Source organism: Vigna unguiculata, chromosome 6, assembly GCF_004118075.2.
Source record: "Vigna unguiculata cultivar IT97K-499-35 chromosome 6, ASM411807v1, whole genome shotgun sequence".
NCBI classification, from domain to species: Eukaryota; Viridiplantae; Streptophyta; class Magnoliopsida; order Fabales; family Fabaceae; genus Vigna; species Vigna unguiculata.
The window spans coordinates 26,127,341-26,141,736 of NC_040284.1; the positions used below are offsets into that span (position 1 = coordinate 26,127,341).

General features: G+C 29.8%; 2 protein-coding genes across 2 annotated transcripts; one reads left to right on the forward strand and one right to left on the reverse strand.

The window, feature by feature from the left end:
- Positions 1-48: 48 nt before the first annotated feature.
- On the forward strand, positions 49-2,174 carry LOC114188562 (annexin D8-like). The gene is made up of 6 exons (XM_028077136.1): positions 49-121; positions 608-753; positions 914-1,132; positions 1,466-1,678; positions 1,791-1,880; positions 1,968-2,174. The coding sequence occupies exons 1-6, from the start codon at positions 49-51 to the stop codon at positions 2,172-2,174; spliced, it is 948 nt and encodes a 315-aa protein (XP_027932937.1).
- A 1,680-nt stretch (positions 2,175-3,854) lies between these two features.
- Positions 3,855-7,463, reverse strand: LOC114187411 (ent-kaurenoic acid oxidase 2-like). Its single transcript, XM_028075665.1, has 8 exons — positions 7,143-7,463; positions 5,426-5,903; positions 5,074-5,340; positions 4,872-4,961; positions 4,696-4,774; positions 4,502-4,608; positions 4,268-4,386; positions 3,855-4,171 (listed from the first exon to the last, which is right to left on the reverse strand). The coding sequence occupies exons 1-8, from the start codon at positions 7,376-7,378 to the stop codon at positions 4,078-4,080; spliced, it is 1,470 nt and encodes a 489-aa protein (XP_027931466.1). The 5' UTR covers positions 7,379-7,463; the 3' UTR covers positions 3,855-4,077.
- Positions 7,464-14,396: the final 6,933 nt, after the last annotated feature.

Below are 14,396 nucleotides of genomic sequence, written 5' to 3' on the forward strand. Positions count from 1 at the left end.
TGAATAAACCTTGCCACTAAGCAAAGATTCAACACAAGACAAGATCAAATGGCTACTCTAATTGGTGCAAACGATTCTTCTCCCATTGAAGACGTTCAAAATATCAAGAATGCATGCAAAGGTTATCTTTTTTCCAATTTTATGTTTTCTTATGCACCTTTTATGGTGCACAATATATAGATACATCACCATTAAGTTTATTATTGATGGTCTTAATTTTTTTTTTCAAAAATCACGTTTTTTTATGTGATTATATAATTTTAGATCATTTTTAATCTTGTAATTCATTAGTCATACTAGTGTGGGTTTGGAATCTAATAGTGAGTTGAAAATTTTGCATTATTGAGTAAAAAAAAATTAAGTGATATATATATATATATATATATATATATATATATATATATATATATATATATATATATATATATATATATATATAACAAGATTTATAAATATTGAACCTTTAAAGTTTAATCTCTTATTATTTCAACAACTCATCTCAAAATCTCTTTTGTCTCAATTTCTTTTATATATATCATGTTCATGAGTGTAGAAACTAACTTTACAAGACAACCATGTTTTCTTTCCAATTATGCATGATTCATAGGATTGGGGACAGATGAGGCAACCCTTATATCCATATTGGCACACAGAAATGTTAGTGAAAGGAAACTTGTGAGGGAGGCTTATGAAGAAATTTATCATGAAGATCTTATCCAACAACTCAAATCTGAACTTTCAGGAAGTTTTCAGGTCAAAATATTACAATTCATTTCATTAGTTTTCTAAATAGGTGCAAGAAGAAATAACTTAATCATTATCTTTTTCATGTTGATTAACATCAAACTTTTTGGATACATGTATCTGATAATTGACATTGTTGTTGCTAAATATGATACCTAAATAAAACCAGAGAGGTATTTGCAATTGGACTCTGGATCCAGCTGAAAGAGATGCTGCATTCATTAAGGAAACATTAGAGAAGGAGTATGTGGATTACAAAGTAATTATTGAGATTGCTTGCACAAGAACTTCAGAAGAGTTTTTGGCAGTGAAACGTTCATACCAACTCCTGTACAAGCATTGCCTTGAAGAAGATGTGGCCTCCAAAACCATTGGTGATATACGCAGAGTAAGTCCAATTTTACAATTTTACTACAGAGCATTACCAAGCGTATATTTCAGTTATGAATTTGTTTCAGGGGTTAAGACAAGTGTAAAAGTCAGAATCATGAAATAAAATCTGACAACATTTACTATTTGTTGAGTTTATTGTTCCACTGCTATAGCTTCATTATCCGATTATCATTAATGTCTAATTAACACTTGATATGTATATGTCTCGACACGAAGGATGTGTTAGAAATCTTAAATCGACTAGAAATATAACGATTTCATAGTATATAAGTGGATGCAAACCTTATCCTTATGTGTTTTGTTATTGGCTTATGATTCCTTTATGCAGTTGTTGGTTGCAGTTGTAAGCACTTATAGGTACGAGGGAGAGGAGTTTGATGAGAGTCTGGCCCATTTAGAATCAAACATTCTCCATGAGGCAATTGAGAAGAAGGCTTTCAGTGACGATGAAATCATAAGAATTTTATGCACAAGAAGCAAGAAGCAGCTATTTGCAACTTTTAGTACCTTCAGAAACACCTATGGCACCACAATCACCAAGGTAATATATTGTGTTTATTCCATCTAGTTATGCTCTCAAACATGTTGATGATTAGCAAACTCATCAAGTATATGAAAGTAACGATAAATTGGCATTCTTGTGCAAATTGTAGGGATTATCATCTGATGCAAGTGATGAATACATGGTAACACTGCGTACTACCATTCGTTGCATCAAGAACCCTCGAAGATACTTGGCCAAGGTACCTTTTTGAAGTCATATTCTGTAGTTTAAGGCTTATTATATGTTAAATAAGTTGTATTAATCATGTGTTCACTGAATTAATCAGGTGTTAGGGTATGCCTTGAGTGATTTGGTAGCTGAAGAGCATGCATTGAGCCGTGTTATCATCACTCGAGCAGAGAAGGATTTAAATGAAATCAGTGACATTTACTTCAAGAGAAATGGTGTCACACTTCATAATTCTGTGGCCAAGAAGACATCAGGAAATTACAAGACTTTTCTTCTTGCTTTGTTAGGGAAAAATTCAGTTTAATCTGTTTATGTTTAAGGTTGTCATGAGTTTATGTTTGTTCCTTTAACCCACTCTATTAAATAAATTATCAAATCCATTATCTTCAGTTGAATAAAATTTATTCATCTTTCTTTGTCCATTTTTCTTGTAACATTTTCACCATCCCAGTGTTCAAGCCCTCACTGACATGTTCATCAATCATACAAAGCCCACAACAGCAGAAGTAGATCACTTTTTTTAATAATATGTATAACACTGAGGATCATTTAAAGGTAAAAGAGGAATTATGATTCTCAAAACTTTTTCTCTAATTCTTTTTTTAAACATTTTCTAAAAGATGCTGCTATATTTACATCCAAAACTATTTTACAACTGTAATTTATTAATTGAAATGAAACGAATATTCTAATACTTTCTCTCCAATAATTAGAAAAATTATCTTTCACTGATTCTTAAGTGATTTTGGAATTTTCAAAAACATAAATTTCCTTTTTCAAGTTACAATATATCTTTTGAAGCATGTGATACTTCATTACTTCGGTATATACGCCAGTCAAATGCTACTATTACCCTTCCATCTATCATCATCCTTCCCAAGGATCATTATTATCTCTTCAAAGATAATAATATTTTTTTAATATATTCTTTATTATTCATTAAAATCAAATCAAAAGTATAATAAAATAGATGTTACAATAAAAAGGGTTAATTTAAGACTCAAATTTCTGTAATTTTAATGAATATAAAAGATGTTAGAAAAAGAAACGCTTCGAGTGTTATTTTTCTTTTTTATGTAAGTTGAAAAAATTCAATTACATGGTCACGCAATGAATTATATTATAATTATAGTCCAAACAGTTATGTAATTTCTTGCGAAAAATGGGTTATTAATATTTTTATATATTAAACCTAGTTTAGTTGGGATTAGTTTTAGTATAGGCTTTTTTTTTTCAGATGTGTGGATTAGTATGAGACATAAATTAGAGAAAATGATTAGTTTTACTATATCTCTGTTTTCCAAAGATGGTTGTTTGAAGATATCTTATAAAACACTCTTCCTAATATATTTTAGTATTAGTTAAAATTTAGTTTAGTAATATTTTGACTACTAAATTTTGACAACTTTTTTTATAAATTGAAATATTATTTTTTAAACGAGTTTAAAATGTATAGAAATGAGTAAATACAAAAATAAATAACCATTTAAATGATGTCACTTCATATTATAAGAAAAATTTGTAAAAATTTAATTATCAAAAAATTATTTTAATAAAATTTGTGTGTGGAAAAAACGAAGATAGTAATGAGACCTGCCCAAATCTGAACTTTCTAATAAATATTAATCAACAACAAATATCTAGAAGTATTATAAAATATGATACATAAGAAAAACAAGTTTTGTAGTGTAAAAATTTTTGCTTTTTAGTTGTGGCAAAGTGTTAACAGCCTTTGACCACTACACACTTTCACAAACACAAACATGAAATATTTTAAGAAGAATATGTAAATGTTAATTAATAATTTAAACTTAAGTCAAGTTTATTTTAATTAGAATTCTTGTGTTCTATAAAGGTTTTGGATTAAGCCATGTCAGTATTTGCGTAGATTTGTTTCATAACTGGTGCATAGATTTGCCATAGTTGTTTATCAAATACTGGAGTTTATTGCGAGTGGCATGCATACATTATTTTTAGGAATAGCTACAAGCAAATAGAACATAGATTCATAGAACACATAGTTTATTCACGCAGATGGATAACACTGAAAAGACAACAAACGACAAAAGTTTTGATACGAAGAACAGGATGGATTGACTATCCAGATCCCTGCTTTTATTTGTTGGGAAACTTGTAGATAGGTTCCTACGAAGAAGAGCCACTGTGACATGCTTCCATATTCCATGCAAGGATCTTCCACACCAGAATTACTTCACTTTCTTGATCCTTGCCACGCAGTTATCAATGGGCCTTGTGTGAGGAAGGAATTTCATGGGGGCAAGAGGGTTAAGCTGTTCAAGCCTGTAACAACAAGATAAAAACAACATCAACATTTGTGAATCAATGAAGTAATTGATGTAATAATGTAAATGGCTTAAGGAGGGAGAAAATGTTTACTTGTAACCCAGCAGAAAATGATGAAGGAACACTGAGATTTCCAGCTTCGCAAGATCATTCCCAGGACACAGTCTAGTTCCTGCTCCAAAGGGAAGAAATTCTCCAGCCTTGCGCACCTCCTATCATTTATGATCATCATCATCATCAATCAATAAAATAATCAAAAACATAGAACAATATATTAATCTCTTCAATTCAAATATATGTATGAACTAATTAATCTTTGCAACTTACATTCCATCTCTCAGGGTTAAACTCCTTTGGATTAGGATATATAGTTGGATCAAGGTGAATAGACCTGAACCACGTCATTACTTTCCAACCTTTTGGAATCAGGTAACCTGTAAAATCAAAATCCATGCAACTGTGTTCATATATTTCCACTGATAACACATTTTAGATTAAGTTCTGAATATGAACTAACTAACCATTGATGTTGACATCATTCTTTGTCTCCCGAAAGACCATCAGTGAGAATGTGATCAGGCGCAGTGTTTCATCAACCACCTTTGCAATTTAAACAAATGAAAAAGGATGTATAATATAATCACAAGACATAAATTATAAGTTAAAAGCAATATTTGATCAAGCATTTATCTTGTACCTTGGATAGATAATCCATCTTCCGAACTTCAGCAAGTGACAATCCTTTCTGATTTGGAGGCCTATTCCTTATAATTTCTTCTTGTTCTTCCTGTTTAAACAAATAAACAATGGTAAGGGAAAGGGGTAGAACACAGAGACCGATTGAAGATGATACTGTAAATTAATACACATGAGTTAATGATAATTAAGAAATTTGGTACCTTAGCCTTCTGGAAATATTCAGGATGCCTTTGGAGGAAATAGGTTGCCCAGGTGGTAATATGTCCAGAGGATTCATGACCAGCATTCAAGTACATCAACATGATATCAATCACATCATCATCACCCAATTTTCTTCCATTGTCATCTTCAACATCTATCAGAGCATCCATCATATCCTTGGCCTTTTTGCCGGGTATTTTTTGCCTCCTTTCACTTCTTCTTTTATCCACAACAGATTGAAATATGGCACAAAGATTTTTCCTTGCCTAAAATTAAAACATAAGATATTAACTTGCATCTAAAGAGGAAATTCAAGTTTAATATCACAAGGAGTAAGTAAAATGAAGTTACCTTGAGAGATGTGTTGAATGCGAATCCGGGAAGGTTAATTCTCATGGCTCTAACTCCATAATTGAGTTTGGTGTATTCTTTTTCCAAATTCTCCATGATCAACTCACTTTCTGAACCAAGAAAAATGTGTATAATGACTTTGAAGGTAAGCTTGCGCATCTCAGTCAAAAACTCAATGTTCCCCATAGTGGTCCATTTCTCCAATGAACTTTTGACAACATCTTCAATAAATGTAATGTAAACAGAGAGTGCTTCATAACCATTGACGGAAGCTGATGTTAGGCGCCTAAGGCGTTTGTGTTCATCATAGGGAATTGCAATGAAAGACTTTTCACCCATCAGTTCTACTGTGGAACTAGGCCATCCCAGAGTGAAGTTTTCATCATCTGTCAACACTTTTTTGCATGCTTCTGGTGTTGTCACGATTATACTTGGATGTCCAAACATAAACACCTTGTATACCCCAGTCTTTCCATACCTGCATTCAAACATGTTAAATTGTTACCTCAAGCTTTCTGCATGGAATGAACAATTCATTATAATCATGCATGCTTCACAGAATGTCAACTTAATTTCAGATTACCATGCTCAGGTTTTTTGTATGAGGGTATATGAAAAAACTACAAACATTATCTAGAAAACATCAGATAATCCAAACTATTTTAACTTAATTAAAAAGCATTGATATCTTTATTAGGTTGTTCTGAAAGCAAATACTATGATATCTGTGCACATTAATTGATGATGTAAAATAACATTAACTAACCTTTTCGTGAGAGGTAAACAATATTAAAAACAGTGTAAACCAGATAAAACATTTATTAAAGCCATAAAATAGTTGACACCTGTTAAGGAATTAGAAGTCAAAGAAAAGGTACTAATAAATGCAATATTTAATACAATTTATTTGTGCAAAGAATTTCCTGAAGATCTGCACCCGGTTTTTTGGTCTTAGCAAAATAAGCACAGTTTTGTTTATTTCGAAGCAACAGAGTGAACCCCTCACTCGATACCTCTGTTGTGTCCCTCAGAGTGGCACAAGAAGACAAAAATCACCGCAACAATTTTTATGTTACTGGTGTTTGAATTGGGGCTGGACCATCCTAATAACGAGATGGTGAGAGCTCCTCATTCACATGCTGTCTTTTACAGCAAAACGTCAAAAACAAAACACAGAAAAATGAATGTATACTTTCCACACAAGTATATAGCGATGGTGATATAAACTTCCAAAAGACGAGTAAATTCATGTGTGCACTCAACAAAATGCAAAATCATTCAAAATGGACTTTCCACTCTGAAACAAAAGTTGATAAACAATATTTTGATCAATAGCATGAGTGAGATTTTCAATAGAAAGTTAGAAAACATACATGAGACTGCAAGTTTTCAGCACAACTGTTATGAAAAACAGTATGTGCTGTCAAATAAGAGTTTGGTAAATGTATAGAAGATCACGAGTGAGATCTTAACAATGAATAGATTGCATATATCATAAGCTCTAATCAAACATTAAACCACTAAAACAAGAAAAAAAAGGTTATTTAACAATAATACACGAGATTAGGAGTGAAATATTAGCACTGAAGAGTTTGGACAACATGCATGTATGATAAGTTTACATTATGCATATGAAGTGATGAGTGAGATCTGAGTTTTGATGACATGCATGAGGAAAAATGTAAATGAAAAAGATGGTGAAGAGTAAATAGTGTACTTGGAATAAAATTTGTCCATAAAGGTATCAGGGTTTGTGGTTTTGAAAGCACTGAGGAAAGACCACATGTTCCCGATTATGGGCCAGCCAAGATCACCAGGGGGAAGAAAGTATTGCTTCCCACCCAGTTTGTATTCATAGAGCAACCAGTTAATATTCTTGAGGATGAACCTCAGGGCTAAAAGAGCACCACCAGCATAAAGTAACCACACTGAACCACCCTCCATTTTCAACATAACTCACTCTCACAAATTTGATATCTATGAAGGAAGAGAAAGAGATCACACAAGGGGAAAGGGTGGAGCACAGAATGGAAAAAAACTATAGCACTGGCCTCACTTATATACTGGTTTCTCTTCAAGGATTTTTTTTTTTATTATTTTTTTTTAAGTTTAATCACATTTTTAATTGAAAAGGTTCAGCAATAGATATGTATTAATGTTTGCTGAGGTGTCACTGACAATCTCAAGGAAATGCAAGAGTCTTTTTTCCTTTTTAACAAACAATTCCAGACAAGAATTATTAGTCTTTTGTTTTACTTCTAATAAGGTATGAATAATAAAAATATACGATTTTTCTAGATCAATTAATGATTTTCTAGAGAGAATTCATATTTTTCTTTTTTTTTAACATTATTTTATACCTTTGGTAACTTATCCCTGTTAGCTTTTATATATTTTTTATTGTTTATTCTTATATTTTATATTCTTAACTAATTTAAAGATATTAATAATTTTATTTTGTAATGATCTCACCTACTTCTAAGTTGTGAAACGTTTTATTTTTCATTAGACTTAAATGTTTAGCTCAGAATAAGCTGTGTTTAGCTCAAATGAATAACGGTAACAAAAAACTTGTTAGGCTAACTTTTTGCTGAGTAATTATTATTTAAAACAAACAATATTTTAATTCTTTTCCTGCTAATTATGAAATTATGTATTTAGAGATAATGAAGAAAAATTATCTAGTTAATGAATAATGTAAACACATAAATATGCAGTCACTCAATTCACCTCTCTCAAATTTAAATGTTCAATTTCTAAGAGAGCGAAAAAAGATAAAGAAATAAATGTTAAAATGATGAAAAATTAAATTATTTGGACTAAGGAAAAGCATTTTTAGTAAAGAGTGAAGAGAAAAATGTTAAAAATTTATAAGTGATTTGATTTACATAATATAATTATTTTTTTCTATATTAATATGTTTGGAAAATAATTTAATGTAAAAAATAAATCTTAAAAATATAAATTAAAGTTAAAATCAATTTTAAATTAAAATATTTTTTTCTCAAATCTTAATAAAACAAAAATGCTATATTATGATATAATGATATTAAAAAATAAATTGTTTTATAAAATATTTAAATTAATTAATTTTATTTTATTATTCTTATAAGTTAGAAGAGTCTTGATACTTCTTTGTTTTAATATATAATATATTAATAAAATGTCAATAATACAATTACCAAAAGTTATTTTGCAATGTTATATATGCAAGAGTGAAGGAAAATAATAGTCCATGATTTATGTTTTAAATATTTTATTATTATTTATATGTATAATTGATAACATATAAAAATCATCTACAGATCACTGTTTTCTAGCTATGAAAGTTTATAGTGTATTCTTTTTCCAAATTCTCCATAACATCTTCACTTGCTGTTCCAAGAAAAATATGCATAATGATTTTGAAAGTAATCTTGGGCATGTGAGTCAAAAACTCCATGTCCCCATGTTGCTGCATTTCTTCATTCAATTTATGACAACTCTTCAATGTAAAAGAGATACTGCTTCATAACCATCGATGGAAGCAGAAGTTAGGTGTTCTTTGAATTTGAATTCTCTAAATTGTTGTACCGTTTCTTTACATAATTTTCATAATATATCGATTATCATTAATTTTAATATTTTAAAATATATTAAAAAAATATTTAAAATATCTTCGATGTATTTTTAATATTTAATGAAAGATAATACTAAAAAAAGCTGGACTCGTGTTCTTCGTAGATATTGAAATGAAAAACTTTCTTATGTGAGTGTGGGATCTAGAAACTTAATCCAAACTAATAAAAGTTAATTAAGAAAATTATGGATATAATGAATGTCATAAATAGAGTATTAAATAGTAGTAAATGCAGTATTTGATTCTCAATTTTCCTATGAAGAGAACTTGCAAAAGCACTGCACGCTTTTTTGGTCTTAGCAAAATAACCAGAATTGTATTGGGAAGAGGATGATGATTTTGATGTAACAGGATGAAGAACCCTTCAAGTTGATGCTGTGCTGTGTCTCTGAAAGTGGCACAAGAAGACAAAAGCCACCGCGCAACAAAGTTATGTTACTGGTGTTTGGACTGGACTACACCCTCATAATCACAAGATGAGAGACCCGCATTCACATGCTGTGCTTAATGTGTTGAGAGTCTAAAATCAAAAACAAAACACAGACAAATTCATGTATGATTCCAAACAATTTTCTTTTTTCCAGCAAGAACATTCATATAATTGGTGTAATTTTCAATCATAAATACTAATAAGGGCAGATTTAAATAAAATTGCCTAGTAAATTGTAATTTTTGAACACGACTTTAAAAGCCAAGTAGTCCCATTTCCAAAATATTTTTTAATAAAATTTGAAATTGTACTCTTGGAAAACGTCTTTGAAACACAACCTCTTTTTTCTTCTATTTATAATGCCTTAAATACATTTTTCTTCTTTTTAGAAGTTCTATCATTGTTATATGACTTCTCTTTTACTACTCTAAAATCTTTTCTTTTTTATTATTTTTTGCTTTTCTTAAATTTATATATAAAGATTTTTTTTTCATTTTGTGTTTTTCAAGAAATTGATTAATGGATATTTTTTACTTTTTACAGTCTTCTAAATTTTTATATAATCATTTTATTTATTTATTATCTTAATAAAATATTTTTTTATAATATTTTATATGTAAAAATACTCTTTTAATAACTTCGTTAATAATTTTTTAAAAACTTTTATGTAAACATTTTTTAAAATATGATTATATAACGTTATTTAACATAATAATAGTAATAAAATCACATAAAATTTAATAATAAAACTTATTTAAACTAAGATAGATAAAAATTATAATTCTTTAAAAAAAATAGTAATCAAATTATTTTTAAAATACACAAGAATTATCAAAATTTATGTTATTAAAATAAATATCTTAAAATAAAAAGAATATATATAAAATTTTAGGAAATTTCATTAAACAAAATTTTTAAGAAATAATATAAAATAAAAATATGTTTATATATAACTTTGAAAAACAAAGAAAAGTATAAAAGAAAGAAAAAAGTAATGTATGATTTTCAATAGTAATATTTTTCCAGTTAGCCGATGTAGGTAATTTTGATCAAAATTATGACTTTGTTAAAGAAAATAATTTCTTAACAATTAAATTTTAATAATTTTTTTTAACATCTAAGTTATCTCAAATAATATAAAAAAATATCAAAATTTAATTATAAAATAACATCGCGAATACCCATCTTAATACTATACATCTGTACAAGGGATACCAGCCCTTCTATTAAAAAACATTTAACAAACTCTAAACAATAAGTGATCAACCAATTTCATATACAATATCACTATTCTTAAACAGACCTTATCTAAGCCTTCACCCTAAAACTGTGTATGAGATAATAGGTAAAGAAGCAGAAACCATAAAACTAGATAATACTATTTTAATTTACTTTTAATTCATTATTTCAATATTTCTTAAATTATCTATTTTAATTATGTTTAATAATAATATATAATAATTTAATAATGATTAAAATAATAATTAAAGTATAATTATAAAAAAATTAGACTGGTACCTATACATGTCCTATGCCAGATCCTAAGATCCTAGTCACACTCTTCAAAACCTCCTCTGCATGAAACGTCACTGTCACAGTAATCCCTAAACCCATATTTATATTCTCTATACGTACACAGTAACACCCCCAATCACTCATCACTCCTCCTGCAGGCTCTTCCCAATACACCACTGCATGAATAAACAACATTTGTCCTTATCTACCAAACTCCTTCTCCTAATCAACCTTCGACAGATAATAATAATAAGAACAATAATATTTTAACATAATATATTATTTTTTAAATAGTTTCTTAAATATTAAAATTAAAAGAAAATAAAAAAATACTTAAAAAAATAATATTTAAAATTATAAAAGAAAAATATTAAAATTTAGTAATAAAAAATTATTTTATTAGTAATAATCCTATTTCCCTGCCGGACTTCCATGACAGACACGACCGACTAGTGATTGACACACCGAAAAAGACATAGTTTGATCTGTGAAGGCATCGGAGTTGACATCATGAGTGAGATCGTAATAGTTTCCGATTTGGATATAAAAAGTAGAAGAAATCCGCACGAAGTCTCGGCAACGACTGTTGTTGCCGGCAACAACTCTGACCAGAACGGCTCTGACCGGGTGAAAAAACTTAAAAAGTCTTGATTTTTTTTAATAAATTAATAATTTATTACATTATTCAATATTTTGATTTTCAGCAGATCCCACAGAAATATTATTCACCAATCAGAATTCTACGCATTATTTAAATTCTTTGTTCATTTATTGTAGTTGTTCATCTAATAAAAATATCAATTATTTTCAATACAATTATTTAAATATAGTTATTTAATTTTTTTATTAATGCAGTTATTTAAATATTAATCAATATAGTATTTATATTTATATATCATTTAAATATAATTATTTAAAATTTTATATATATATATATATAAACATGTTATTGTCCTGTAATTTTACAGTTAGTCGTATCCTCCTGTCCGCTTCACAAACACATCTATTGCTTCTTTCCTTTGATTAACTTTTTTCTTTTCAAAAGATTGATCTTAGAGGAAAACTTGCATGCATGTAGACAAAATTTTCACCTAGAGGTGGAGTGTTTAGATAATATATATATATATGTATGATATAATGTGTGAGATTTTCTTAGCTGGGAGTTTGAATAACTAACATACATGAGATCATAAATTCTAATCTAACTCGGTACACCTAGTATGCAAAAAAGTATGTAAGCAAAGAAGATTTTGGTTAATATATAGAAGATCATGGAGATATCTCAATATTATTTTTAATAATCCATGGTTGGGGAACTCATATATTGATTGAGTTTGTTGACAGAAAATTTTATGTATGGTCAAGTGTTGGTCAGATATTGTAATGCACCTATATCCTGTCTATATAGTGTGTAGGGTTAGCAATAAGTTCTCCTTTAGCAGTGATCTGTTTTCCTGTTACCATTGGTGTAAGGCAAGATGAAGTTTTTTCCATATTAAACTTCTTGAGTAGATCTCTAATGTACTTTGTTTATTTAAAGCTACATTGCACCATCATCTTTGTGTACTTCAATTCCAAATAAGTAGTGTAGAAGGCCAAGGTCTTTGAGAGAGAAAACAATGTTTAATTGAGTAACGAAAGTCTCTAAAGACTTATTGTTGCTCCCTGTAATTATTATGTTATCAACATATATGAGAAGAAGTATGATATAACTATTTTCTCTAAGAATAAACAATGACGAATCACTCTTGGTATTTTGAAAGCCCCATCTCAATAAAGTGTCTTTTCAAATTGTGATACCAAGCCCTTGGGGCTTGTTTCAGTTTGTAAATTGCCTTGTTTAATTTGCATATGTGACCAGGCTTGGTTGAATCTGTATATCCTTCGAGTTGATGCATGAACACATTTTCTTTGAGATTGTCATTCAGGAATGCATTATTTATGTCTAATTGCCTAACCTCTCAATTTAAATGTACTGCAATGGATAGGACAATTCTTACCGTGTTGGACTTGACCACTGGACTAAAGGTTTCATCATAGTCAAGACCCACAATTTGTTGAAAACCTTTGACAACCAATTTTGCTTTCCTTCGTTTAATTGAGTCATCTGCCTTCTATTTAGTTTTAAAGACCCACTTTGCCCCTGAAATGGTACCAAAATCCAAGTATGATTAGTTGCTAAAGCTTTAAATTTTGCATCCATGGTTGTTTTCCATTTTGGACTGAGTAGAACTTCATTAACATTTTTTGGTTCCTTGTCTTCTATGTTTGTTTCTAACAGTCCTATATAGGGAAGTTTTGGCTTGAAGATCCTTGTCTTGCTTCTGGTTTGCATCCAGTGCGTGTTATCCTGCTGAGTTTGTTGATTATTTTCTTCTGGTGTGTCATTTACATGTGAGGTTGTCTCATTTGCATGAATAGATATATCATTGAGCGTTGGTTGATCATCGTTGGCAGCTAAGTCACCGAGAGTTGGTTGTTCTTCATTGGAAACTAAGTCACCTTCTTGATGATTTACCTTTATGTGAGTTGATTCAACTGTATGGCTTGTAGTGGTACCTGCAGAACAAGAAGGAAGAACAATAGGGATTGTTCCAATTAGTGTTTTTAATGAATTTCTTGTGTCAAGAAAGCCATTATGGAATGGAAAGTGATTCTCATTGAAGACCATATGTCTTAAGATGAAAATTCTGCCATGAGAGTTGAGGCACTTATAACCCTTATGAGATTTGTTGTATCCCAAGAATATGCATTGTGTAGTGTGGAATTGAAGTTTGTGTTGATTGTATGGTTTAAGGCAAGGATAGCAGGCACAACCGAACAACTTTAGAGCATCATAATCAGGTTTCTTTTCAAATAATAATGAAAAAGGACTTTCATTTTGGTTAACTGATGAAGGCAGTCTGTTGATGAGATAAACTTTGGTAGAGAAAGCTTTCCACCAGTAGTGTAAAGGCATTTTAGCTTGTGCCAAAAGTGTGAGCCCTATTTCAGTCACATGTATGTGTTTCCTTTCAGCTTTACCATTTTGCTGAAAGGTATACGGGCAAGGCATTCTAGATTGAATTCCTGATTCAATGGTTATTTTCTCGATAGGTTTAAACTCACCCTCCACCGTCACATTGAAGAGCTTTAATCTTCTTGTTAAATTAGTTTTCAACCAGGCTTTTGAATTGAGTGAAAGCATGTATTGTTTCTGATTCTTGTTTTAAAGGAAAAATCTAAGTGAACATGTTGTAATCATCAATGAAAAGAACATGGTACTTAAAATTAGAGGGAGATAAAATTGGGGCAAGTCCCCATACATCACTGTGAATCAATTCTACAGATTCCTTAACATGAGAGGAAGAGGACTTAAACGGTAACAAGTGAAGTTTTCCAAATTGACAAGCTTCACAAAATGAAAA